This window comes from Nannospalax galili, unplaced genomic scaffold, assembly GCF_000622305.1.
Source record: "Nannospalax galili isolate Female #2095 unplaced genomic scaffold, S.galili_v1.0 scaffold543, whole genome shotgun sequence".
Classification (NCBI taxonomy): Eukaryota; Metazoa; Chordata; class Mammalia; order Rodentia; family Spalacidae; genus Nannospalax; species Nannospalax galili.
This window is the reverse complement of record NW_008352270.1, coordinates 3,371,105-3,398,695: the sequence shown is the minus strand read 5'-3', so window position 1 is coordinate 3,398,695 and position 27,591 is coordinate 3,371,105. Positions and strand designations below refer to the sequence as shown.

The 27,591-nt window shown below is 41.1% G+C and overlaps 2 protein-coding genes across 18 annotated transcripts in view; one reads left to right on the top strand and one right to left on the bottom strand.

The window, feature by feature from the left end:
* Window positions 1–5,367, bottom strand: part of Cep170 (centrosomal protein 170) — a 167,526-nt gene extending 162,159 nt beyond the window's left edge. For 2 of the 8 annotated variants that reach the window (XM_008849171.2, XM_008849172.2), the window contains exon 1: window positions 5,037–5,367. The gene's annotated coding sequence lies outside the window, so the exon portion shown is untranslated. The remainder of the gene's footprint in view (window positions 1–5,036) is intronic. The other 6 variants (XM_008849165.3, XM_008849167.3, XM_029554100.1 and 3 more) reach the window with 5 other exon arrangements.
* Window positions 5,368–5,765: 398 nt separating this feature from the next.
* Window positions 5,766–27,591, top strand: part of Sdccag8 (serologically defined colon cancer antigen 8) — a 238,012-nt gene continuing 216,186 nt past the window's right edge. For 6 of the 10 annotated variants that reach the window (XM_029554106.1, XM_029554105.1, XM_029554101.1 and 3 more), the window contains exons 1-4: window positions 5,890–6,163; window positions 14,905–15,069; window positions 16,302–16,387; window positions 18,498–18,611. In XM_029554106.1, coding sequence (XP_029409966.1) covers window positions 6,097–6,163; window positions 14,905–15,069; window positions 16,302–16,387; window positions 18,498–18,611 — 432 coding nt within the window. In that variant the 5' untranslated portion in view covers window positions 5,890–6,096. Of the gene's footprint in view, window positions 6,164–7,997; window positions 8,120–14,904; window positions 15,070–16,301; window positions 16,388–18,497; window positions 18,612–27,591 lie in introns of all 10 variants that reach the window. The other 4 variants (XM_029554108.1, XM_017802232.2, XM_029554103.1 and 1 more) reach the window with 4 other exon arrangements.

Genomic DNA, 27,591 nt, shown 5'->3' with positions numbered 1-27,591 from the left:
CAGTAGGAAGAAGTCAGATAGTGAACCAGGCAATAACTCAATTAAGATCCCACACCTGTCCCCTCATCTCCCTATCCCTGCTCCCTACTTAAGGCTTTCCATCCCTAGTATATTCACCCCATGCCCTGTCCACTCACGTGTTGTATCATAAAGAATCATTTTTCCCCTCATGGGCTCCTTTCTAGTGTCCGAGACTTTGCGTGTGCATGCACATGTGCTTGTGCATGTGTTATCCAAATATATTATGTATTTGTATGAAAATATCATTGAAACCCATTATTATGTTTCATTAATATATGCTAATTTGGAAACATTAAAAAAAATCATCGTAGCAGGGCTCCTTTGAAATTCTCCTTTGCTCCCTCTGTCCCAGCTGACTTCACTTTGCTCTTCCAGACTATTCTCTCAAGATCCCTTTCTGCCTCCAAATTCCAGGCACACTGAGCCCGGTAGGCTTATACTCTATATGAAAGGAACTTAGGCTGCCCTCCTCTACAGGAACAATCATCTCATGAAGGGCACTGAGCTGTCCTTTCAGGCAACAGTGCCAGCAGGACCTAGCAGAACCAGATGATGACCTACCAGACCAGGTTTGGGAGATACTATTTGACTATGCAAGTCTTCCCCACTGTGTCCTTCCCCTATATCAACCTAGAGCTCTGGTAGTATCCTGAAGACAGGGTAGAATGCTGATCCCCATGTTCCTTACTAACGTGGTCACACCAAATAAAAATTCCTCTCTGCCTGCTCTCCAAGCAGTAGCTGGTTAATTCTGGTTACGGGAATCTCCTCTGGTCTAAGACTCTGGTATCAATCTTTCCATTAAATTTTCTGAAAGTTAAATGGGCTTTCTTCTATGGCCTGGAAAGGGTTCAAGGAAAAGGTGGATTCACTATGATTTCAGGACTATTACTAGTATAGGGCACACTGTATGGATGACTTGTAAAACTCCTTTCAATGCTAACATTTTATTAACGAAGAGTAAGGAACAGACATTGCCTTACTTAACTTAAAAAGATCAATTAAAAGAATTTTAGTTTTAGTCAAAAAGACAAAAATTCAGTTACAGATTTTACCATCAAGCATTGTGTGCCATAGCAACAACAGTATTCAACTAACTCTCTGCTCCAAGAGTTTTAAACTTTAAATATGTAACATGATACTTTGATAAAACTTGTTGCAAAAATTTCTCTCTCTGCCTATCATTTAGTAGGTGTTCCATACAAAGTTTGTATTATCCACTTATTCAATAATACCATTCCCCCGGTGTGTGATGTTACCGACATCACTTATTAATGCACTTAAACAATGACTTGTTCTCTGCCATGCCTTTTGGTTTTCAGCCCCATGCAATTCATGCTTCACCTCTGTGCAATGACTATTTGTACCTAAGTATGGCATTTTCTTTAGTTTTCTTTTGGTGGTTTCTTTTATGCCTCTGTTTGACAAACAATCTTCATACATTCTGGTAATGTTACTCTGGCTATTTAAAAAAAAATGCTATTGCACAATCCTTTCAACCAGATGGATAATATATCCAGTTTAATAAACCACAGATGTTTTCTTATTCTTTTTTATACCACAAAATGGCGAACTCATTTCTGAACACATCCCTTATAAATATTTGAATAAATAAATCATTTTACCAAGGGTAGTTATTATTAAAAATCTTCATTGTTAATGAAAGTTAAATGGGAAAAGACGGCTGAGGCTTCTCTCTCCCTATGCATAAACCTGTTTTTTTGGTAAAGGCGATCAATATTTGATGCTTTAATCATTGTCTACTCATCAAACATTGGTGGTATATAGCGAAGTTTTCGTTGTACAAATGGCAATTGTATAGGTATCTCACAACTTAATTTAATCTTATCAGATTGTTGTGGAATAGAATTTCATTCAAAGAAACTATATAGAGCCTGGGGAGATGGCTTGCCTAGTTACAGAGCTTGTTGAGCAAGAAAGGGAACCAGAGTTCAGAACCCAGGTAAATGCTGGGTGGCCTGCTTGTAATTCCCAGTCTAGGAAGACAGATGGGATCCCTAGAGCAAGCTGGCTAGGGAGACTAGCCTTACCTGCAAGTTCTGGGTTCAGCTGGAGACCCTGTCTCAGAAAGAGCAAGGTGGAAGAACAGCTGTGGAAGACTCTTGACATTAACCTCAGGCCTCCACATGGATGGATACACATGTGCAACGTGTATACATGCCCATGTGTACCAAATACATACCCAAAGAGGAGGAGGAAGAGAGAGAGGAGTCAACAACCACCTCATATGGGCAAGAAGCCTAAACAAACAGCTTTTATTACCAGTGGTGTACTATCTCACTACCAGCAGGTGCAATAATAAAACTGTTGTGATTTTGCTCCCCCCCTCCAAACAAGGAAGTGACACTTGGACCAAATGAAACAAATCACTAAGCAAAGAATTTTAAAATCCATACCACCATGCAAAACTGATACTGTTCATGACGTAGATTTCATTAATCTAATGCTAAAATAGGAAACATGCAACTTATTTCATACAAAGTAATTTTAAGATACCATGAAATTTATCAGTAAAATACATTTAATATGTGAGTGAATAAAAGTCACATATGAAATTTAATTACAGGTTTTTGTAAGTTGGCTGAAAGCTAATAAATCCTAAAGAAAGTGTCTATTAAAATATTGTGAAATTAGGAGCTGGAGAGAGAGCTCAGCAGTTAAGAGCACTGGTTGCTCTTGCAGAGGACTGGAATTCGGTTCCTACATCCACATGGTGGCTAAAAACCATCCACACCACCAGTCCCAGGGCATCCAACATCCTCTTCTGACCTCTTTAGGCATTGCACAACATGGGTGCACTTACATACATGCAGGCAATACATTCATACACATAAAATTAAAAATAATATTTCTTTAAAAGAGTGAAATCAAAGAACTAATGTTATATGGTAATGATAAAATCCATTAAAAATAAAATGTTTCTCAGAAAGGTAAGTTCTAGTTTAAGTTGAAAACAATGTAATTCACTAATTAATGAAAGCAAACACTTTGTTATGTGTACGTTTTATTTTAAACAAAGGCTATAGAATTGATCATACTAGAAAATATTACTGAATTTTAACAAATATTAAAATTTGGTTATTAATAAGGAGGGAACCATTCTGTTTTTATGAAAAGCAAATGTTAAGATATCTTTCCTTAGTCTCTAAAACTCAAGTTCCATTTCAGTCTAGGTAATAATTTTATGTCACCCACAGAAAAACTAAATTAATAAATCTCTAAGACTGGAGTTAACTGATACAGGCAACTCAAGCAGGGAGAGAGGCTTGCCATAAATTCATCCTCTGAAGGAGGACCCAGGTACACACACAAGAAAGATCACACTGCAGACCAGATCTTGGTTTTATATGACTCTGCCTTCTGTTAGTTTGCCTTAGGCAGACAAGCTCACCAACTTTACCAGTTTTAGGGCCTTCTTACTTTGTGTCAAGTCCACTTAAGACTCCTGTTGTAGAACACCGCATTTTTATAGTATTTTCAAAGTCAGGAAGAACTTTAAAAGCAGGCCTGCTTTCATTTCTTTTTAAAACAATGGCAGCAATACACAGACCAGTTTGCACCTTGCTATGTATCAGCACACAGGCTTTCCAGTGCTGAATTCCTAGGTCTTTGAAGCCAAAGTATGCAGGGCTATAACCAGGAAGATCCAGATTTCCAATGTTAACTCTCTGCTCCTGCATCCTTCCTCCACCTGCTCCTCCCCATTCATCCCAGTTCATTCTATCTTCTGCTGAAAGGCTGCCAAACGGACTGCAAGACTTGTAAGCTTAAGATTCAAATTGTTTTCAAGGCTGTATTTTCAACTAAATGCTTCAACAAATTCCTTTCAAATAGTTGAATCTTCATTAAGAGAATACAAAAAGCAATTTCAGAAACCAAAATCTATCAGGACTGTTTTTTGATTGCTGAAAATGTATTCCCGAGGGAACATGAACGCATTTACCCACCCAGTGGAAAAAATAATTCTGCTGGTTCATTTCCCTGTTAAACAACAGCTTGGTTGTTGGGCCCTGCCTAGCCCGGTCTCATTGTCAACCTAGTAATTTTGTATTGATCACCTTGGCGGACTCGGTCTCCAGCAGGTATAGCCTGTCTTTCTATTCTTGAAATAATAATAGTAAAACTCTACTCATGATCAGAAAATAGGGGTCATACGACTTAACCACAATTCCCTGTCTTCCTGTCATGCAGCTGCGTGACAAAACACTTTGACCACTACCAACTTGGGGAGGAAAGTTTATTTATCTTACATCTCTCGGGTCACAGTTCATCAGGTAGCCCAAGGTAGGAACACAGGGCAGGAACCTGGAAGCAGGAGTTGGAGCACAGGCCATGGAGGAACATTGCTTACTGGCTTGCTCCCTGGCCCATGCTCAGCCTGCCTTTTTTTTTTTTTTTTTTTTTTTTTTTTTTTTTTGTCCCCCATTGCATAAAACGGAAGAGAACCGTACTCAAACCCTACGTTTCAATCTTAGGACAATGAAGCCCACAGGAAGCCACTCTCCTCTCCCGGATTTACTATGGGGCGAGAGCCTGCGTGGGGTGCTGTCGCCTGGCAAGGTGCGTGACAACACGTCTTCCATGCACGCCCTCCCGACGCGTCCAAGAAGACTCGCCGTCTGATTTCCCCGCTTCCCAAAAATCCGCCTCACACCCAGAAACTGAGCATACAAAAGGGATGGGCGCCCGGTCAGACTCCGACCCCGCCGCCTCGCATCGATATTCCGCCCGCAGCACGCGGCACAAAGCCGGGAGGGACCGCAGAGAACCCGACAAGCCGAGGGGCCGCGGGCCGGGTCGCAGGATAGCGGGCGGCGGCCGGTGGGGGATGGGAGGCCGGCCGGCCCAGCCCAGCGGGGGCGGCGATCGCGCGGGGCATCCGGGCAGCGCCCCTCGGCCTCGGGCCCACACTCCGCCCAGCAGCCCGCGCCCGGGAGGACGACGACGTGTGGAACCCGCAGCGTGGCCCGAGCCGACCCCGGCGCATCACTTACCCCTCGCGGTGGAGAGGGACCGGACCCGGAGGCGGGGCGCGGCGCAGGCGTCTCTGGCACGCTGGCCTCTCCCAACCCAGTCGTCGTCTATCGTCGTTGACTTCGCGGTCGAGCTCCTGGGCCCCTCGGTTCCGCTGGGTAATAACGTTATTCTACACACGCCCCACACATAGCGGGAACGGCAGCGAGCGGACGCTCAGTGCGCAGGCGCCTCGCAAAGGGCGAGGAGCCAGGCCCTTTTCCTCCTCCTTCTCCGGCCTAGCGATGTGTCACTGCGCAGGCGCCAGACCCAGACAATGAAAGGGGGCTTTGAGGAGGGTCTGACCCACACTCTCGCGGCGACCCACTGCGCAGGCGTGCCCTCCAGACCTACCCCCTCCCCCGCTGGAACAATGAAAAGCAGCTTGGCTGGAGCGGTCCGCAACCAACCCGGACTACGATTCCCAGCGGGCAGCGCTCCAACTCCACGCGGGGGTCGGGGTGCCGGACATGCTAGGAGTTGTAGTGTCGGCCCGCCTTCAGTCTGGCTGGAAGGTTTACAGCTTCATTTTCTTGAGGAAAAAAAAATTGGGGGTGTTTTGAAAGAAATCCTGACTAAAACAGGGTGTACAATGCACCGTTGAGCGGGCTCAGGGATCAGCTTCGTCAGGGAGCATTTTGAGGACTCCAGGCTTCCGCCGGTGGTCCAGGCGGCTGGAGGAAGGCAGGGAGGCGGGACGGGCCTGCCAGCCCGTCTCTTGGCAACGGACTCAGGCCGCTAAATCGCCAGACTGGCGCCCTGAGCGCACAGCCCTCTGGGAATGGTAGTGTAGGTGGAAGGCCCATAGGACTCTCGAGGCTGCAGGCTCTGAGCTTGCGAACTACAACTCCCGACGTCCACCATGAGGACAAGGGTTCAGGAAGAGCCCTCTGGAGTTCGGTCAGGGGTTCCCAGCTCCCTAGTGACTGCAGCGCCGGGAAGCTAGGAAGCATTCCCCCCCCCCCCCCCGCCCCCGCTAGGCCTGTCATTGGAAGGGGAGTGCACTGGACACTTTCCCGCAGAACTCCCAACTCTGAGCCAATGGCGAAGTTGCCAGGGAACTCTACCCTGGAGGAGAGTCTGGGGCAATACCAACGGAGTCTCAGGGGTGAGTTGGTCCGAATCTCAGTGCCTAGTTTCCAGGTACCCAGGGCAGTAGCGAGCGAGTGCACACTTGGTACCTTTCCTAATATCTTCATTGGGCTCCAGCCAGGCTGCAGAGGAAGAAGATGGATGTTGGCGCTAATCGTTGAGTAATCGTTGATTTTGGTTTTAGGATGAAGCAGAATTCTTTCCTCTGATTCTTAGAGTTACCTGACCCAACAAAGTACCTACATCTTGATTTGGGTATCTTTATCAACTAGTACCACCTCAAACTCTTAGACGCCTCTATGCCACATTTACCCCATTGCCGTACTTTGCTCTGCAATCCAATAAATTCTTTATTCGTTTTTTTTTAAACATGCAAATTCTGGTGTAGTGGGTTGAATGTGACCTGTAAGCAAAACACTAATAGTTATTTGAATCACTATACCTTCTGTTTACTGATCTAAGCTATTTACATCCAGCAAACCATTTAAAACTTGATCTTACAAATGTCCCTGTTCTTATGTCAGAAAATCAAATCTCAGAGAGGTTTGTTACAGAACAAAACCCACATAGTTGGTCAGTGGCAGAGGCAGGTATTGAATTCAGGCCTATCTGCCTTCAAAACCTAGGTCTTTATCAAGTAATAATTACTGTGGTTGAAATCTTAGTTAATTCAATAATTTTTTAGTAAAGTGATTATATGGAGAAGTGGTGTCCTTATTTGTAGCTCTCTCTGTCATCTTGAGAACATATGTAACTTCTGGAAATTTCAGTCTTTGTTATAGGGAAATTGTAGTATTGCCTACACCAGGGCTATTATGAGGAACAACGATACTGCATATAAAGCAGTGATTTTCAGACCTTAAAAAATTATTAAGCTATAGCAAGAAATGCATTTAAAGGACTGGGAAGGTGACTCATTAGAATGCTTGTCTGACGTGTGACGGAAAGAAAACAGCAAGCATATGCAGGACCTAGAAACTGAAAATTCCACTGAAGACTTTATTCTACTGGATGTCATGCATTTTTTTCTCTCTACTAATAATCCCTTAGGTTATGACCAGAAGTCCATAAAACCAGTTATGATTCCCAGATATCTCTTACTTTGGGTGGCCTGTGCCCTCTGTAAGAAATTGGGTAAGAGGATGTAGTGACATACATCTATAACTCTATTACCTGGGAGGTGGAGGCAGGAGGCTGAGCTCTTTGTTGCTTCTTGGTTGGCCACCATGTGAACAAGCTGCAAGCTCCTGCCATTAGAGACTGAGCCATGACTGTGTGTCACCCTGACATGCCACCCCAGCCATGATACATTTTACCCTCTGAACTGGGAGCCGAAACTCTTCAACTTGCTTCAGGGGAGTTGGTCAACAGTGATGAGAAAACTAATACCCTCTAAATTTCACTTTGGTATATTGCATTGGGGCTGTAACTGTGATAGAATACTTGCCTGAGAAGCAAAACACCGAGTTTGACCCCCAGTATTGCAGTAAATAAATAATTTCAGTACATAATTGCATAATGTCGTAAGGTATGAAATGAACTCACTTATAGCCAAGAGAGGAGAAGAAAAGTCAGGATTATAGGCAACACTAGAAAGGAGAGAAATTGCTAGGTGATGCAGTGTCTTGTTCCTAATAACAGAATCATGTCTGGCTCATTGCTGCAATGTTGGGTATGGATGCAGTTAGCAGCAGCAGCACTTTATTATGAATCACTTAGTTACATGGTTTCTAGCCACCTTTGACTGAGTGGGCATACTGTAAAAACAAGCTTCTGATCTGACAAGAACACATACTGTCTTATCTCTGTGCATCCTGTATTCAGTCCTCCCCTTTTCTTTCTACACACAGTGGACTCTAGATGGAATCTGTGGAGAACATGATGGAATCAGGAGAGAATGTGCAGCTAGAGGGCAGATCATTGCATTTCCTGTTGCTTTGCTGATGATCATCTGTGTGACTGGGGCAAGTTGGTACATTGATTTTGAATTCCCATTTTCTCATCTGTAAAATGAAAAGCTTGGGCAAGATGTAAGAATGATTGCTTTAGAAGCCAAGCAGATGTCACAGTGTGATAGCATGAGTGGAAGCCACTAGGAAAGGTGAGGCTTATGGCCAAGCCTGCACTTCATGCTTTCAGTTTCTTCCTCGTTGTCTTCCTTTTTCCTCTGTCCCTTCCTTCCTTTTCCCCAAGAAGAGAGCTAAGTAAAACAATTCTGAGAGCCTAGTTCTGTTTCCAGCAACACTCTGACCCCTGGGTTCCTGGTGCCTGTTTCTTAGCCCTGGATCAGATGAGAATGATAAAGGCTGTGTGTCTGTCTTGTGAGATTGAAAGTAAGGAACTGAGGTAGATACTGTGAAAGTGAGAAGGGGACTATGGGAAGAAAAGTAATGCTGATGAGGGCCCTTTCTTTTGTAGTTGCTGTAGTTGGAGAAGACTGGACGTAATGTTGATGTCCAGTGTTCGATTTACATGTGATTGACATGTTTTCTAGATCCTGCTAGGGAAGAGTGCACATCTGCACAAGGCTGTGTTAATCCTGCTAACCAAGAGTTCTGTTGGTGTGTTAGCCAGCAATGACATCATCAGGACCTTTGGCCCACTTAACAAGACATGTTTATCTTAAGCGAAAGTTCTTTTTCTCAGATTTACTCGTAAAACATATTTCTTCTTTAAAAAAATTTCTTCTTTTCTATTTTCCTAGATATTTTCTAGATATTTTTGTCTTTTTTGCCATGTACTATATGCATGTATATGTATGTGTGTATATATGTACATACACACACATGTACACACACTCACATGTAAACATTTTTTGATGAATTTTAATTATGAGTATTTTTTGATCATATATTCATGTTTTTAATACTTTTAGTTTTTATGGCTCTTCTTTTACTAGAATGAAAATAAAAAAGCAAAGTGTGGGACATACGCTTGTCATCTCAGTGTTTTGGGAGGCTTAGGCCAAAGGATTGCTAGTTCAAAGCCACTCTGGATAGTCACAAATAAAAACCAGTAGAATCTCAATTTTCTTTTCCCACTACTAATGAGGTAAAATAAACGAAAAACGTGATTTACCAATAGCCAGAAAAGAATGTTTCACTGTAGTCATTTCTGGACTAATTTAGAACCAAACCTATGGTTCTGAACATGAACATTGTAAAGGCACTTTCTTGTGTTCTTGGACAGAAAAAGACAAGGTACTGGGATAATGACAAACCCTGTTCTCCCTTGGAATGTTTAAAGACTTCTGCTTCAGTGACATTGCCAGCACATGGCGGAGTTTTCACATTTTTAGTTTGCATAGTCCATGGTAAAGAAAGGAGCTTGAAAAATGCACTTGTATACTTATCAAGCAACCTTGAGCATGATGGAACTTCGAGCACACTGCAGACTTGTAGGAATAGTCTTAGGGCAGAATACTACATGTTTTAGGCCTTGAAATTAAGCTAAAAGGAAATTTTGATCTCTCTATTATGATAGTTAATATAGTTTCCCATCCTGATAGTGATGGACTTGGGTTACCTGCTGCCTACTATCTCTACTAGCAGAAGAGCTCCCTGACCTGCCAGGTTTTCATTAGAAGCCTGCCGCTGTTATCGTAATGTGGTAAGGTGAAAGATGAACAGTAGCTGCCTTGTTTTACTGATCTCCATCAGTGATTCTCAACCAGGGGTGATTTTTCTGCCTAGAAAATGTTTAGCAATATTTACAGACATACTTCAATGTTACAACTGGAGGTGGAGGGGAATGCGCCTGGCATCTCATGAGCAGAACCAGGGATGGTGGTAAACATGCACAAGCCAGCCCCTATGACGGGGCCAAATCACCAACAGCACTGTGTCTAGAAATTAGCCAGGATAGCAAGGCTCTGCAGAGAATCAGCCACGAGTAATGGCAGTAATGACTACAGATTGTATTAGCTGGTGATTTTTATCCCAGATCTTCTAGCAGCCCAGCTAGAATTGCTTTTTTGTTGGTGGAAGTAATGGGTACATCAGTCCTGGTGCCAAAGAAACACCAGGTGCATGCCACAGGATGGACATAGCCAGTCTCTTGGATTTGCCACCTCACATGCATCATTAATGACCTTCCAGGCACTGCTTTCTTAAGATGTTTTCTCTTGTTCAGGTTAGCTTTCATTCCTGGTTCCAACGACTTCAGCACATGTTCAGATCGTCCTCTTGGGATAGTACTTTGGTTGAGACTTTCCCATTTCTGAATAGAACTTCCCTCTAATCTCTTTCACTATTGTGATTACAGTGCACAGAGGTGGCTTTGTCTGACTTTGGATCACGGTTTGTATCTTGGTTTTGTGCCCTGTGGGTTCTCTAGGAGACCATGACAAGCATCTTCTGAACTGGACTGTGGACAGACACATGCTTCTCTTTCTTGCCATGGTTTCATTTTTCTGCCTGTCTGCCTAGTCTAAGCTTGTGTCAGGAAGCAGGGCATCTCATATCTTGGCCTAGGGAATGGTTCATTGCTTATTTTCTCAGAGACAGCTGGGCACTTTTCAGGATGCACTCCCTCCCTGACTCTACAGCAGGTCTCTCTTTACATCTCCTAGACAGATGGAGAATTTAGAGATTACTAGTAGATGAGATGTGTGTAGGTGGTGGTCCTACACTGGAGGGATATTCGCATTTTGGTCCAAAGCATGTTGATGCCACCTCTGGCTAAGGTACCCCCAGCAACTCCTGTCTGCAGATGGGGGTCATTCTTCAGTGATGTTGCCTCTGGTAAGCTGACCATGCTCTCTAGTAAGTAGCTCTACAGTGGTGCTTATGCAGGCAACCCTAATGAAACTCAGTGGTTCATCAAACAACAACAAAGGAAACTGATTTAAGTAGGAGAAGACTTGTTCGGAAGAAGGAAGGGGTTCAGAGGGTGTGGTAGGGGATGAGAGAGGGTAGTGCGGGGCAAATATTATCAAAATACGTTATATACATGTATGAAAGTGTCAAAAAGCAAGCTTTAAAACATTATTTAGAAACGTGGAGGAGGCCAGGTATAGTGGCACATGCCTTTAATCCCAGCACTTGAGGCAGAGGCAGACAGATCTCTGTGAGATCGAAGCCAGCCTGGTCTACATAGGGAGGTCCAGGCTAGCCAGGGCTACAAGCAAACCCTGCCTCAAACAAACAAAACAACCCCCCCACCAAAAAAAAAAAAAAAAGCATGCCGATGAAAAGAAGCTCGGGTGAGCTGGGAGTTGTAACATAGGGAGCAGGGGACCTCAGCTGAGAAAGGGGGACCTCAGCTGAGAAAGCGGACCTTGGCTGAGAAGGTAGATAAGCTTTGTCTGCAGCCTTGGCTCACGACCCTTTTAAGTGCTCATTGCACTGCATGCTGTCTGGATAATGGACTACAGAAATCCTGTTCTCTTGCATTTATGTCCATGTGATCTGTAGGACTCAGAGGTCCTGTTTGCATTTCTGTTCAGAATGAAGTTTATGTACAGCCTGCGGTTGGAGCTGGGGAGAAGAAATCAGGATGTATTCTGAAATGTGCCACTGTGCTCTCAGGAGAAAAGAGGAAATGGATATTCTTCCTGGCTTGTGGGTAGATAAAACTGAGCAGCAGGATAGGAATGATAACTGGCCCTCCAGTCTAATCTGGCTTCCTTGAGTGTGAGGCAGCAGATCACTGAGTCTCATCAGTGGTGTTCTCCGGAAGGATGGGGTGGGGTTGGGGGGGCAGCTGCAGTGGCTCCAGTTAAAAAGAAATGAGATTCCATCTGTCTTGAATCATCTGAGTTAACGTTACTCCTCAGGATTAAGTCCATTTGTCATATTGGATAAGTATGTTGCTGCCCATATTTGAAAAATGCTTAGTGCGTTTTGAAATGTATTGAAATGATTTAAGATGTCATTTGCCTCCTCGACCTTAGTTTTATGATACAGTTTGTGCAGAAATTCCTTCTTTGACTCCCACAACCGAGTCAGTCGTTGCAAAATGAAACAAAATTCACTTTTGGGGAGGATTTTTAAGTTCAGTGCCTTGTTATTTCACATAATATTATTTTTTTGGTACAAATTAGTATGTGATTTTGTTATGCATTCTGAAAGGTTAAATAAGAATTGTTAGAAACTGGATTTAAAGGGCTATTGCCAGTCCGTGTTAAGTCTGGGGGTATAGCTCAGTAGTAGAATCCTTGGCCAACATTCCCTAAGGCCTAGGGTTCAATCCCAACACCACACACAAAAAAAGAAATAAAATTAATAAATAAAATAAAGCAGAGACACTGTCATCCTAATCTCACGAAAGAACTGTACCTAGAGGGACTTCCAACTGTGCATTTTTTATGTAAGATTTTTTCCCTAATATAAGTTATTAGCTTTTAGTTACAGTAGGCATAAATAAATAATTATCCTTTGTCCTGGAAGCAGAGTAATTTGATAGCTCCATGGAGCATACTTTTAATGTTAGTCAAACGCTCTGTTTCCTTTCTAATGCATGCTGTAAAGACAAGTGTTTTATTCATAGATTTAAGGAAATGAATCTAAAGCTCTGTGAACTACATTGCAGATCATATAACACTTTGATTTCCCTTTTGCCATTGACAAAGTCTTTTTAGAAAATCCTGAGTTTTTAAGAAACCGTGGCTGCTCCTTCTATTGCTAAAACCAGGCATGCGTCTAATCTGGACTTTCTTAAACCCAGAATGAGTAAGAGGGGGCCAGGCGTGGTGAGTAATCAACACTAGGTTTGTGTCAGTGAAAGGTCTGTGTGGAAATAGGATTGGTATGGAGAAAAAGGCCCTGATGAGTTCCCTGTGTAGACAAATAATAGGATTCTATTGTTTAGCTCAGACTTGAAAGACCTGCTCTCTTTAGTTTTACCACTGTATAAAGTGAGTTTCTGTAACTAAAGAAACTATATTACATATTCTGGAACATGGAACATGGAACATTTTTCCTGTTAAGTAATACAGCTCATGTGTTTGGTTCTAAACTTTGAAATTAGTGACAGTGAAGAAAATGCAATCCTTTTAGCAAGGCCTGCAGAATATACATTCATAAATGTATTTTCATAGATGACTGGTATTGAGTTAGGCTTTAAAAAAATCGTGTGTGTGTTGTGTATGAGAGTGTGTGCATGTGTGTGTGTGTGTGTGTGCATATGTATGTATGTGGTGGGTTATATGTACTTGTTAGTATGGGTGTGTGCATGTGTGTGTATGCATGTGTGCCTGCGTGTCTGTGTGTATGCATATACAGGCAAGAGGCCAACATCCAATGTCTTTTTATTTATTTTAATTATTTATTTATATGAGTTTATTGCATGCATGTACTTAAGTACACACATGTTGTGCAGTGCCCACAGAGGTCAGAAAATGGTGTCAGATCCCCTGGAACTGGAGTTATGGACAGTTGTTAGCCACTATGTGGGTTTTGGGAGCTGAACCTGGGTCCTCTGCAAGAGCAGCCAGTGATCTTAACTGCTGAACCAGCTCTCTAGCCCCAGTATCCAATATCTTGCTTTGATTGCTGTCTACCTTTATTTTTCAAGACAGTACCTGAAGCTCATACATTCAACTGGACTGGCTGACCAATGAGCTTCAGTGATACATCTGCCATTGCCCGCCATCCAAGGCTGGGGTTACGCATGTGCAGCTCCACGTGCAGCTTTCTACATAGGTGCTGAGGAGCTGAACTCAGGTCCTCATGTTTGCACAGCAAGCAATTTACCAACTGAGCCATCTCCCTGTCCCCGAATTAGGTTGTTTTCAAGGCATTTCAGTTAAATGATCTCCAGTGTGGAGTCTTCACAGGCTCCATTGGGCTGTGGGATGGAAGATGGGTACCTTGGAGCTTCTTTCCTTCATGTAGTCTCTGGGCCTGTGCCCTCCCCATGGCTTCTTTACAGGTCTCCAGCAGGAGACCCGGCTTCAAAAGTAAGCAGTCCAAGACAGCAAGCAAGTTTCCAACCTTTCTAAATATGAGGTGTGACTGTCAGTGTTGCCTTTCTCTTAATGTAAATTACAGGCCTACTCATTTTCAAACTGGGACAAGAGACTGGATCCTGGGGCTTATTTTTAGAGATGAACTATCATAACAATGTATCTTAAAGTATTTCTTTAGTGACAGTTTATGTTATATGTGTGCTGGTTAGTTTCAGCTTCAGTTCTATGTGTGGTCACTTGCACTCTCCAAGTAGCTGCACATGAAATGTAGTCAGCCAGCAGTCTGAGGGACTGCCACCATGAGCGTTAGGCTGTCTTAGTAATCTGTCGTAGGCCAGGTGCTCTGATTTCTTTTGGTGGGGCATGACTGAGGTTCTCGAGAATAAGGCTTTCTGGGCCAGAGCCTGAGGTGATTGAGTCCCCTGTATGGGCCTGTCCACTTACTTCATGTCTCCAGGTGGGGTAGGTGAGCCTTGAACACTGAGAGGAAGGAGGAAAAGTCCCCAGCAGAGTTCTTATCTGGGCACAGGCATCTCTGTCATTCAGTTCTTGTTGCCGGTGCTGCCACGTGCACCGAGTATTAACAGTGGCAGGGACAGGACTCTTAGGGATGGCCAAGTCTAACCTCTAGTCCATGCACTTAGTCTGCTCCTTAGCTAGCTAGAAGCCAAACTCTGCATCCATGGACTTAGTCTGCTCTTACCTCCTCTGGGATGTTCCTTAGCTAGCTGGAAACCAATCTCTGCTTTTCCAGAAAGCACCCCAAAACAATTGTCCTTGTGAGGGCTACCTTCTTGGCCAAGTGTCCTGGCAGTTGCCACAGTTTTATTGGCCTTGACTTTCATCAGGTTTTTTTTTAGAACGTGCCAATAGAAGCCTTCACCAACTGAAATGCGCCCTGAGAGAAGGCAATGTCACTGTGGAAGAAGATGCACTGAATCCTTCCATCAGCGCCACCATCAACAATGAGGACTCAGGGATGGCTTGGCATGAACTGCAGCACAGCCATGCTGGTAAGTACCAGTGTTGGTCCGAGCATGAATGGCACATAGTGGAGTCATAGAAGAATGGCTGCAGTCAGTCCCCACTGTGCTGCTAAGATGCTGTTCTTGAAACACAAATGAGCTAATATACTTCCTTCACTGAACTTTTTTTTTATTTTGATTTCCAAAAACCTATAGGCTTAAGTCAAAATTCTTCAGAACTTTTACAACAATATTTTATTATGTATGCATTTATATTTATATACATTTATACAAAAGACAACACTATTTTTCTGACACAGGTGAAACCTACCTTTCTGGTCTGATCTTTGTTGGTGCTATTGTCTTCTTACAAGCTTCTCATCTTAGCCACCTGTCTTAGAAAGCATCCGTCTCTGGCCACCCTCCTGACCATGCTTCTGTACTTTTACACCTACAGTGCCTCCTGACTGAAACTTTTTACACCTTCACACCCTTTGCTGCCCACTGAGCCCTGTTCATCCATTCTGCCACACTTTGTTAGCTCCTATGTGAAAACTATGTGTTTCCTTTCCTTTAGCCTTGTATACAGCTCTGAGTTCACAGAAAAAAAAAAAATGCCTGCTAGTGTATCTCCTTTGCTCATTGAAATCTTACTTAAGGGGTAGAGATTTTTATTTGTATCCTAACTAATAGGAGTTTAAGCAATGTTTACTGAATAGATGTTTGGTAATACAATGTTAGTCAACTTTCATCACTGTAACAAGTATCTGAGGTTAAAAAACTAAAAGGAATAATTTTTTTTCTGGGTCTCACTATGAATCCCTGGCTGGCCAGAAACTCACTGTGTAGACCAGATGGGCCTTGAACTTAAGGTGATCCTTTTGTCTGTGTCCCCCAAGTGATGAGATTGTAGGCCTCTGCCACCTTGCCTTAAAGCTTTGTTCTTGCTTGTGGTTTGGATGTTTCAATCCATTATTGATTGACCTTGTTGCTTTGGGCGTGTGCCAGGGCAGTATATCCTGGCAGGAACATGCACGTAAGCAAAACTACTCACTTTATGTCAGGAAGAAGAGGCCGGGGTCCCATTGTCCTCTTCAAGGGCACATCCCCATGACATGAGTGAAGACTTCCCACTAAACCCCATCTCTTAGAATTTCTTTTATCGTCCCTTAATGCAAAGCGACAGACATGGCCTTTAATGAATGATGTTTGGGGGACATTTATGATATAAACTGAATGTAACCCATGAATCCAATAAATTCATTACTTTTGTTCTGTAGTCAATCTGCTCAAAGCTTTGTTGCACCAACAAACAAGTAAGGAAAATGAGACATCTCCACCACGAAGACGAAAAATGTCCCCTTCGGTGAGTTGCAACTCTTGCAGCTTGACAGAAACATTCATTTTCCAACTTTGTTTTCTTTTCAAGTGTCCTATTATGCATGTCACAGACATTCTAGGACACAGGAATAGTGTGAGCATTGGAAGAAATTCCATTCTCTCTGATTGTTTTGGCTGAAGGAATCTCGATACTCTTATTATTTGGTTCAAAAATGTGAGCAAGAGAACAGTTCTGAAAAATGTTTTATAACTGCAGATACACAAAAGGGGCAGTGAATGCAAAGGCATAATGTTTTAGAAGTTCATGTCTGTAGTCAATCATTTTCAGGAGTTACTAATTGTGATGTTAGCCCCCTTTGTAATTCTCTTTTATTAAGAATCCAAAGCTTGAAGTTTGTTATTGTACGTGTTAAAATAAGTGGTTATAATTTAGTGAGAAATTATGCTGTATTTCTTTGAAGTTGATTTTTGTTGCTTTGGTACAGTAGTATTCCTATCTGAGGCTTTTTCTGTACTAAGAACTGAGCTGGGTGTGAGAGAATGAACTCTGAACTAGGTCAAAATCACAGTCTAGGCCGTGCGCCTAGCTGAAGTCTGCACAGGGTCTCTCACAAACTTGCTTGTATGTGTATGTCATGGTCTTTTTGCAATAATGCGATAATATTTTATGCTTAGAGTTCTTTAGACACCTTTGAAGATGACATAGCTATAGACCATGTCAGAGCAATGATAAGCAGCTTATATCGTCAGTGCATGTGACAGGTGAACATAAAATCTGCATGCTGGAATCTAGAAATGTGGCTTTCCTTCTCTCACAGAACTCCATAATGGTACCTCATGTTAGCACTCTAGCCTGACACACACCCTTATGCTCAGTTCTTTCTTTAGAGAAAAATACTTCACATAATCATTATTTATAGATATTGAATTATAATTTTAGTAAGACATTTTATCCCTGAGTGCATTTATTACTGTTGACATCTGGTTTCTAGAATGATTTTAAACACATAAGGGGAATGGAGTACTTTTAGGTCAGCTAAAGTTGCTGGAGCTGTTGTTGGTTCAGATACGTTTGTTGTCTTCTGAAATAAAGAGCAGTGGCATTACGGAGTGTATTGAGTTTGGGTAGGCAGGAAAATCTGGATTCCATCCTTACACTGTGGGAAAAATAAATGACATTTAAAAGCTTACGTTGTTTGATTTTGAATTTCTTAAATACACCAGAAGGTGAAGTCCTTTTCGATTATCCTGCCATGAGAACTGATATTTCATTATTGTATAGAATTTCTGTTGGACGTAGAAACAGAACGACTGAGCAACAGAAGCCGCCCCTTCTCAAGCTCCAGTCAGGGTGCCTGGTTGACTTTCATTTCCCTTCTCCTGACTTCTTCCTTTAAAAAGAAATCACAGACTCACGTGTGATTTCCATATTTCACATTCATTTTCAGGTAAAGTCACATATGCATTCCAAGTTAGCTCTAGGAATTCTGAATAGCATAGAGCTAAGTGGCAGGAGAACTTTTTCTGAAATCTCTTCTTTGGGATCCTTAGGGCAGCTGATCTTTAGTTTGTGTGCCTCTGTTTTAGGGCTTAGTCTTAGAGGTTTTGTGCTCCAGAACAGCATAGTTTTGAGTTTCCTGGATCAAGACCCTTGTCTAGTTCAAGACCCTCCAAAAGAAATGACAAAACCCCAAACCCCTAGTTTTTCTAATGCACCCTTTCTGAGATGGAGTTTTGCTCCACTGACAACACATTCAACTCCAAGTCCTTGGTTTCAGGAGCACACCTCCTCCATGGCAGCATTCCAAATGTTCCTTCAATCTCAGAATTACTGAATGGGGTATCATACTGTTAGATGGCTGAACAGCAGGCCATTCCAAGCCAGTTACTTTACCCTGGAATCTTTCCATCTGTCGTGTGCTTTTTATAACTGTTTTCACTCTCTATCTTTAAAAGTAATATGCATATCCTTGAATATCCTTGTGGAAATTATAGAATAGAGAAGTAAATACTATCAGGCACACCATGATCTAGTATTTGTTTATATCATATCAAGTACTAAATTGAGTATGGAGAGGGTAGTAGATGAGTCTCTGCTAAATCCAGAGCTGCTTAATTTTTCTTTTCTGCCTTAGCAGGCAGTGGAATGTGAGGAGGCTGGCGTGCCCACTGTGCACAACCTCGTTCCTGTCATTCATGAGCAGTCTAAATACATCCATCATTTGGAAGCAGAAGTCAAGTTCTGCAAGGTAAGTCTGTCATTATCAGTGAAACTTAAATAAGTTAAAATGTACATCCATGGGGGGCTGGAGAGATGGCTCAGCAGTTAAGAACAACAGTTGCTCTTGCAGAAGACCCAGGTTCGAATCCCAGCACCCACATGGCAGCTAACAACTGTCCATAACTCCAATCCCAGGGGATCCGACAGCCTCTTCTGACCTCCTCAGGCATTGCACGACACAGGTGCACTTACCTACATGCAGGCAATACACGCGTACACATAAAAGTAAAAATAAATAAAATTAAAAAAAATGTATATCCATGGGGCTGGAGAGATGACTCAGCGGTTAAGAGCACTGACTGCTCTTGCAGAGGACCCAAGTTCAATTCCTAGCACCCACATGGTGGCTAACAGCCAATCTCCAGTTTCAGGAGATCTGACGCCCTCTTCTGACCTCCGAGGGCACTGCATGACGTGGGTGCACTACACACATACAGGCAATACACTCATACACATACACATAAAAAAATTAATAAATAAAATATAAAAAAATATATTATACCTCATATCAAACCTTGCTGTTGTTAGTTATCATGTTTATTGTAATCCATCGACAATGACCATTCTTACATTACTGAAAGACTAGTGTCTGTCAGGAGCTTGTGGAGTGATATTCTTGGCCACACGCTTTCTGATGCTTAATTTCCCTGTGATCCCATTTCTGAATCTGATGATTTCATAAGGTGCCCCAAGTTTCAGAAGTGTTCTGTACAATCTTGCTCATTTTGGTCTGGATGGCCAGTGCTTGGGACTGATATGTGCCATTTGCACTAACTTCTCAGAGAAACTAAAATTCCTTATAGTTGTGGCACTAGGTTCAATTACTTGACCATATGGAATTGACAAATGTCATTAATGTCATTAGATCCTTTTGATGTTCCTAAAATGTATTAGTATCTTGGGGTCCCCTAAGGAGTTCCTGATTTTAACATAGAGTTTTCTGTTTGTTCTGGGAGTATGTCATTACTGATATACAGATTTTCAGGATTATCAGTAAAGTCAAAATAATGTCATTCCATAAAAAGATTCCTTTTTTTTTTTTTGTATTTTTGAGACAGTCTCCCTGTAGCCCCAGCTGACCTGGAACTCACTATGTAGACCAGGCTGGCCTTGAACTCACAGAGATCCACCAGGCTCTGGCTCTGCCTCCCAGGTGCTGAGATTAAAGGCACTATCAACAAGTTAAAGGTTTAATAAGTTGTGAAATTTGTGAACTGTTTTGTTTAAATTGTTTTCTTAGTTTCTAGGTTAAACAATACTGTTCAATAAGAAGTAATGAAAGTTGATTCCTTAGCAGTTTTTTTCCTTTCAATTGCCACAGTCAATTGCCCTGATTTTTATTTGTGTCTGGATTTGGGGTCATTTTAACCCTGATATTTTATTTAATGACATATCTTCGTTTTTTTTTGTTTGTTTGTTTGTTTTTAGCTCTTAGTAATCTTACATTTTATTTTAATTTTTAAATTATTTATTTAATAACCACATGATTAGAAGAAGCATTTTATTAGAGCATTAACATATTTAATAACAACTTCCAGAGCAAAGATGCATCTCTTTCAAAATTGGCTGTAAATTTTTAGGTTCACAGTTGAATTAATAGTTATATAGTATTGAACTCAGTATAAACCCTATAAGACATAAAATTGAATGAGGTTTTAACCTTTAGAAAAGGTATCCATTTTATTTTAAAATATACTGTTTCATACAGAAAAACTCATTTTAATGCAACTAACACTTAGATGTTTTCACATGCGTCTCTAATCTCTATGTATCTGATTATAACTAGTCACAATCGGTTACTTTCTGAGGTCCTTGGCACCTGAGCATGGATGTAAAATCATCAGGTAGATTTTACTGGTAATGTGTTTCACCTCTACCAGTTAACATGAAGGAAATTTTTATGTTTCTTCCTCAAATATAACTCATTTTTTTATTTGTTGATTTTTTTGAGTGTGTATTTCACACAGAACATCCCAAACAATCTTATTCATCTATATACACACATCCCAAATGGCACCCTCCCGTAGTCTCTACCCCCACTCCCCGGAGCCCATATACTCTGTAATCCCTGTTAACTGTCCACTGTGTTGTCAGCGCCCCCAGCCATTCTCCAGTGCTTGTCCATCCACTGAATCTAGTCAGCCTATCTAGAGTTCTTCCTCATCTAGCAGCAATCAGTTGTGTTGTCAATATTCCTTTAGATAAGATTGGGGTCTGCTGTTCATTTTCCCAGTTCTATGCTGGGTTACTCTCTGGGAGTCTCTTGGGCCATCCTGGCCAACAACTCAAAGGAAGGTATCTCCTGTCTGGCATTGTTTCTTGTTATGTAGCCTTTAGCTATACACATGGACTCTTAAAGAATTATATTGATCCCTTTAATCTTTGGTTCTACTTTCCTTTTGGGTGTTTGAGACCATACAGTTGGCTTAGATAAACCAGTTTAATTTTACTCTTAAGGTCATTTGAGGATCTGTTCCTCAGGGGTCACATGGGCTGGGGAGGAGCCCCTGGCTCCTTTCTTTTACCAGTTCCGCCTATGTGAAGATAAGTCAAAGGTCCTGCTCCACTGTGGAGGGCTTCACTTGGAAGCATGGAGGAAATAGTTCCTCTGTGTTGACCCTCCTCTTTGTAGACTGGACACTGGTTTAAGTCTATCTGGTGGGGTCTCCATGGCCTCCTTGATCAAGAGGACAGGTGACACACCACAATTACAGGACATTTTGAGAGTTGCTCATAGTCTCCTGGAACTTAGTTGACCTTGGAGGGCAAGGAACAAAAACTGTCCTTTATGTCCCTCGGACCAAAAAGTATGGCCTCAAAGTGTGTCTGTTAAACATCCAAGAAGGTTAGTTCCACCAGTCTGCTACTTTTAATTACTGTGTGCCGTGTAGCTAAAACTTGGGCAAAGACCAATTTTTCTCAGATAAATCTTGCCTAGACATGTATTTCTTGATCTGGTTGGTATGTATAATTTGTCAATAGGTTGTTCGATTTATGGTTTCCTGTTTTGTTTTTTTTTTTAATTAGGCATTATTTATCTCTCACATTTTCCAACCCTTTCACCAGGGTCTTCCCATTTAAAGTGCCCCCATTTTTCCCATTTCTCCCTTAATAATACCTCACCTATGGTCTCACATCTCTTGAGCTCCTTCTTTCCCTTTATCCCCAAGTTTCCTTGTATAACCCATCCTTCCCCTGTCCCATTAAAATAACCCGATTTTTATCCATATCTCCCTTATTAACACCTGTTTTCTACTGTTCTTCTCTCTCATGCTCTTTCTTTTCCTTTACCTCCCTGGTTCCTTTTCATTATCCTGGTTCCTGTAGTTATGTCTGGATATATACTCACTTATCAGGATTTGGTGCTAGGATCCGCATATGAGGGAGAACATATGTTGCTTTTGTTTTGTTCTGAATCTGTGTTACTTCACTTAGTATAACAGTTTCTAGTTCCATCCATTTACTTTCAAATTATGTGATTTCATCTTTCTTTACTGTTGAGTCAAACTCCATCGTATAAATGAACTACATTTTCATTATCCTCTCATCAGTTGAGGGACACTTAGGTTTCTTCCATCTCTTAGCTATTGTCAAAAGAGCAGCAACAGACATGGATGTACAAATGTCTCTGCAATAGGATGAGTTCTTTGGGTATATGCCAAGGAGTGGTATAACTGGGTCAAATGGTAGGTTCATTTGTAGTTTTTTAAGAGTTCTACACACTGCTTTCCATAGAGGTTGAACAAGTTTGCAATCCACCAGCAGCAGATGAGTGTTCCCCTTTCCCCACATCCTCTCCAACATTTGGCATCATTTGTTCTCTTGATCTTATCCGGTCTGACTGGGGTAAGATGATATCTTTAAGTGGTTTTAATTTGCATTTCCCTAATTACTAATGATGTTGAACACCTTTTAATTATTTTATAATTGCTGGCATCTCATGGAATCAATGAGGATAATGCAGAGCTGAGAAAGTGTGAGACTGGATCCTCTTAAGTCAGATAAGCTATAAATCTGATGGTTTTAACAAGGGTGAAACAGAGACAAAGTAATGTTTAATAGGTTTGGAGTGATTTTAGTAAATTTGATCAGTTTTAGCTTTACAGAAAATTAAATGAAAACAGTTTCTGTGCATGCCTCAGTCACAACTGCTGTGTGGTTTTCTGGTTATTAATGTTTTGCATCAGAGTGTTGTAATCAGTGAGACAGTATTTTTACTTTTAACTCAATTCCTCAGTTTACATTAGGACTCAAGCCTTGTGTTTTATTATTTGTTTTTTGACAAATTCATCATCTCTACCATCGTAGACTCACCCTGGGCAGTTCTGATGCTATGATGTACCCTGTGCTTGAGCTGTTCAGCTCTTTTTCCTCCCAAACACCAAGGTCCTGTCCTCTGACCACCAGTCTTTTCGCCATCTTCAGAGCTGCACAGTTTGTCTTTTCAAGAATGTCCTGAAATTGGCCTCACACAACGTGTGCTATTTTCAGACTGGCTTTTTGTCATAGTCATATGACTTCAAGGATTCTCCATGTCTAGTCATGCCTTGATGGTGCCTTTCTTCCTTTTACTGTGCAAAGAACTTGTTTAACCATTTCCCTCTTGAAAGATACCATGGTTGCTCCTGATATTGGCAGTTTGAAGAAACGCAGATATAAAAATTTTAAAAATTTTTTTATTATTTTTATGTGTATGTGTGTATTGCCTGCATGTAGGTAAGTGCACCCATGTCATGCAGTGCCTACAGAGGACAGAAGATGCTGTCAGATCCTCTGGAATTGGAGTTACAGATAGTTGTCAGCTGCCATGTGGGTGCTCGGATTCGAACCTGGGTCTTCTGCAAGAACCAACCAGTGTTCTTAACTACTGAGCCATCTCTCCAGCCCCAGATACAAAATTTAACTCATTTAGGCAAAGACACAGTTGGTGAACCATATGTTACTGCTATGTTTAATTTTATAAGAAACTACTAAATTCTCCCAAATTGTATGTACCATATCTCTTGCCCACTGGTGACTAAGGCTTAGTTACTCTAATAGTAGGCCGCTAGCTAACATTTCATATCAGTTACTTGATGACATGATGTTGAACATCTTGTTTTAAAGAGTTCTTTTTAAAAAAGATTTATCTAAAAAAAAATTTATCTCATTTTTAATCATGTATATGTCTCTGTGTGTGCATATGCACACATGTGTGGGGTGCCTACTGAGGCTAGAGGTGTTAGATCCCCCAGGAGCTGGATTCATAGGTGGTTGTAAGTTGACTGACTTGGGTACTGGGAATGGAACTCAGGTCCTCTGCAAAAGCAGTACCTGCTCTTCATGGGCCATCTCCCCAGTCCCTGGTACGTCTTTTCAAGCTCCGTCTGCTGTTTGTATATCTTCTTTGGTAAGGCGTCCGTTTAGGTCTTTTGCCTATTTGTTAATCAAGTCATTTACTTTCTCATTGTTGATTTTAAAGGTATGTTTTGGATGCCAGTCCTTTGTCAGATAGGACTTTTGCAGCTTTTCTCTCATAAGTGCCATGCCTTGACTTCTTTCTTTGTTTCACTCTCAATAGCGGTTTTCCCAGAGCAGTAGTTTTCATTTTAAGACATTCTGAATTTTTCTTTTTCATGGATCATGCTTTTGATATTGAGGATGTTTCTTTTTCTTCCTCGTTTTCTGAGAGATAGATCATGAATGACAACTGCATTTAGTCAGAATGCCTTTTCTGTACCTGCCAGTACAATTATATGACATTTCTTCTCTTTATTGTTGCGTTACTCAATTACATTAGTTGATTTTCATGTATAGAACCACCTTGTATGCATAGAATGAATTCCTGATCCTGAAGTGTCATTCTTCTTCTATCTTGCATTCTTTGCTGATATTGGCTGAGGACTTTTCATCTGTGTTCATGAGAAATACAGCCCTGAAGCTTGATTCTTGTATGCCTTCACCTGACTTGGAAATTGTGCTAATGCTGCCCTCTATAAATGCACTAGGAAGTATTCTCTCCAGCAGTTTATAATATGTTAGAGAATTGTTATAATTACTTCCATAAAGTTTGTTAGGATCACTGGTAAGCCTTTCTGAGCTTGGTGCTCTTTGAGAGATTCCTTATTTCTGCCAGTTCTTTGATAGAAGTGGGCCTGTTCAGGTGATGTGTTTCTCTTGCTGGGAGTTTTGCTAATTATTTTGCTTTCAAGAAACTGACATTTTTATTTTTTAAAAATGTTTATCTATTTTTATTTCATTGAAGTGTATGAATGTTTTACCTGTGTATATGTAAGTGCATAATGTGCATACAATACCCAGGGATGACAGAAGAGGGCATTGGATCCCCTGGAACTGGAATTACAGATGGTTGTTAGCCACTGTGTGGGTGGTGGGAACTAAACCTGGGACTTCTGCAAGATCAGCCAGTGCTCTTAACTGTTGAACCATCTCTCCAGCCCTATGTTGGCCTTTTTTATCTCTGTTACTAAATTTCTGGAGAGAGACTCTTTATTTGTCCTTTTTGTGATCATGGGATCGGTAACAATGGCTCCTTTTTTGTTTCTGGTGTTGATCTCTACTGGAATTCAATTTTCGTCTCCTCTTTTTTTTTTTTTTTTCTTCCTAAATTGTTGCTTAACCTGGTTAGAGATTTTTAGTTTTACTGATCTTTTCAAAAGCCCAGTTTTGGAGCATACTTTTCTCTGTTGATTTCTTATTTTCAGCTGATCTCTAATTTTAACTCTATCTCTTTTAATCCTACTTAGAAATCAACTTGATCTTCTTTTTCTCATTTTCAAAGTTGAAGCTTTGGTTATTAATTTGAAATCTTTTTTCTTATCAAGTGCTTTTGTGCTGCTTTTTCTGCATTCTGCAAATTTTAATAAATTGTAGTTTCATTTTTATTAGGCAAACTATTTTAAGGTTTCAGTAAAGATTTTTTGACCCATTTGTTATTAAGAGGAATGTTTAATATGTATATGGGAAATTTTCCAAGTATCTCTTAAGTGGTTCTTGTACAAGTGGAGATCCAGTTTGGCCAGCAGCATTTGCTGAACATGCTGTCTTTCCTCCAGTTAATGTTCTTGGTCCCTTTGTCAAATACAGGTGGCTGAAATTGCATTTACTCATATTTGGGTCTTCAATTTTGTTCCATTGCTCTATGGGTCTATTTTTGTGCCAGCACCACATTGATTTTATGACTATAGCTCTGTAATACAGCTTGAAATCTGATATAGTAATCCCCCCGGCATTGCTCTTAGTGCTCAGGGTTGGTTTGGCTATCCAAGGTCTTTTGTTCTTCCATATGAATCTTAGGATAGTTTTTCTAATTCCGAGAAGAATGTCATGGGGAATTTGATTGGCATTGCATTGAATCTATAAATGGCTTTTGGTAGGATGGTCATTTTCACAATATTAATTCTTTCAATCCATGAGAATGGGAGGTACTTCCAGCTTCTGATGTCTTCCTCAATACCAGATAGGAGATATCAATTTTGTATCTTGCAGGGCTTATGCTGAGTTCAATATTGTATAACTGTATTGATTCAACAGTGAACCTAGAAATTTTATAGCCAAAACATTTAATTTTTTAAAAAATTAAGATAAGGCTTTAAAATTTTTGCATTCATACATATAAAAATTAAAGACTAAATGTGAATTTGTGGGATTTTTTTTTTTTAGACAGGGTCTCCTTGTAGCCCCAGCTGTCCTAGAACTTACCATGTAGACCAGGCTGGCTTTGAATTCACAAAGATCTGCCTGCCTCTGCCTCCCAAGTGCTGGGATTAAAGGCATGTGCTACCACGCCCAGCTGGTTCCTGATTTTAGTGGGAATGGTTCCAGTTTTTCTCCATTCAGAATGATATTGGCTATGGATTTGTTGTATATAGCTTTAATTATGTTGAGGTATGTTCCCTCCAGTCCAATTCCCTCTAGGACTTAGAACATAAATGCATGTTGAATTTTGTCAAAGGCCTTCTCTGCATCTATTGAGATGACCATGTGGCTCTGGTCTTTGAGCCTATTTATATGATTTATGATGTTTATTGAGTAACATATGTTGAACCATCCCTGCACCTGGTGGATGATCTTTTTGATGTGTGTCTTTATGCGGTTTGCAAGTATCTTGGTGAGAGTTTTTTCATCTATGTTCATTAAGGATATGGGTCTATAGTAGTTTTCTTTTTTGGTTGTGTCTTTACCTGGTTTGGGTATTGGAGTGATGCTGGCTTCATAGAAGGAATTTGGGAGTTCTCCTTCTGTTTCTATTATTTTAGAAAATTTAAACAGTATTGGTTGGAGGTCTTCTTTAAATGTCTGGTAGGATTCTGCTGTAAATCTATCTATGCCTGGGCTTCTTTCAGTTGGGTGGCTTTGTATTACTGTTTTGATTTCCTTGTATGGTATGGGTCTGTTTATACTGTTAATCTCTTCTTGGTTTAACGTTGATGGTTCCTATGATTTTAGATATGCTGTATTTCTTTTAGGTTTTCAAATTTAGTAGCTTATAGGTTTTTAAAGTATTCCATTATAATGTTCTGTATCTTTCTGGTGCCTGTTGTGGTGTTTCCTCTTTCATCTCTGATTTTGTTGATTTGGAGGTGCTCTTTCTTTCTTTTTGCTAACTGGGCCAGGGGTCTGTCAATCTTGTTTATCATTTCAAAGAACCAGCTCTTGGAATTGTTGATTCTTTGTATTGTTTTCTTTGTTTCAATTTTATTAATTTCTGCCAATTTTTGTTATTTCTTCTTATCTGCTGGGTTTTGGTTTTGTTTGCTGTTGTTTTTCAAGTGTGATGAGTTGCAATGTTGTCATTTATTTGTGTTCCTTCTGATTTTTTGATGTAGGCACTTAGAGCTATAAACTTCCCTCTAAGGACCACTTTCAGCGTGTCCCAGAGGTTTTGTTGTGTTGTATCGTCCCTTCATTTAGTTCCAAGAATACTTTTATTTCTTTATTAATTCTCT